We start from the raw sequence: 1,121 nt of genomic DNA on the forward strand, positions 1-1,121 counted from the left end.
GTTTTACTCCTTTGTTCCTTCGACAAGCCTTCGAATGCATCAACTAGCGGTAATACTTCTTTTCTCCACCATTTCAAATACTTGGTAGACACATGCGGCTCAAACAACCTAGATGGATAGCATAACCTCAAATCAGAATCAGAGGGTCTGCTATAGTTGTTCCATGAAAGTTGAGGAATTGAAGGCGAGCGAGGAATCCATTTTGGGAAGTCCTGATCAAATCCAAACTGCATTGCTACATGATTTGGTCGATAGGGCTCTTGACAATCAATACCTACAAGCTCCGACACCCGCAAGCATCGAATGTAGGACTCCAATTCTTGGTCAGAATTTTTCCCTTCAACTATCATCCACTCTTCTGTTTCCTTGTAAAATTTTGGCGCTGACCAACTTTCCACAGCCAAGGCATATGGCCTCCACTGAAACGTCTCTGCAGACGAGTCGATCGCAGCCCTCACATTAATAACACCTGATCTTTTCACATCGTGCCTTCGTCCTATTCTCACCTCACCAACCATATTGTAATTTCCAGCCTGCTTTGGACGCAAAGCTACCAACCTTTCCCAAGCCCAAACTTGAATAAAGAACAATAGCGACAAAAGACTAAATCCTAGAATTTGAAATCTGTTCCTGTCGTCTTCATTACTACTTGACGTAGCGATTGTCATGGCCTCCCTTAACAAGATAAAAGCCCTATATATGCTTGAAAGAACAGCAGGAGCAAGCGCAAGTCATTTTCCTCTAGCAAGATTAATGGCTACACGGAAAACATGCGAACCGATTTTATCATACTGCTCACCTGGAAACACAAATCTTGAAAGCCAAAGATAAAGAAAAGCTTCATGTTCATAATCCCTTCCACTGTTCATGAAAAAATTCAACCGCCTGTTGTGATTATCAGCCTTCAATCCGATAAGCTCCATTCGTGCTTTTTCAAGATGCTGTTCAATTTCTACCATCTCAGGGGATTGAAGAGGGAACGAAACGGGGCCACCCAAAACGTAGAACCCTCCCAAAATCATGATATCTTCAAGAGTGACAGTAGCTTCACCCCACGGAAAAACAAAAGTGTTCGTATCACAACACCATCTTTCGGCCAACCCAAAGATCAAATTTTTATC

At 42.6% G+C, this 1,121-nt stretch overlaps 1 protein-coding gene across 1 annotated transcript; it reads right to left on the bottom strand.

Moving 5' to 3' along the window:
* Nucleotides 1-7: 7 nt before the first annotated feature.
* Nucleotides 8-959, bottom strand: LOC124894399 (the record flags this gene model as incomplete). The annotated part of the gene is made up of 2 exons (XM_047405092.1): nucleotides 793-959; nucleotides 8-693 (listed from the first exon to the last, which is right to left on the bottom strand). Coding segments are annotated over exons 1-2 (853 nt in total), but the record flags the coding sequence as incomplete, so codon positions are not given.
* Between the last annotated feature and the right edge of the window lie 162 nt (nucleotides 960-1,121).

This window comes from Capsicum annuum, unplaced genomic scaffold (assembly GCF_002878395.1).
Source record: "Capsicum annuum cultivar UCD-10X-F1 unplaced genomic scaffold, UCD10Xv1.1 ctg73630, whole genome shotgun sequence".
Lineage (NCBI taxonomy): Eukaryota > Viridiplantae > Streptophyta > Magnoliopsida > Solanales > Solanaceae > Capsicum > Capsicum annuum.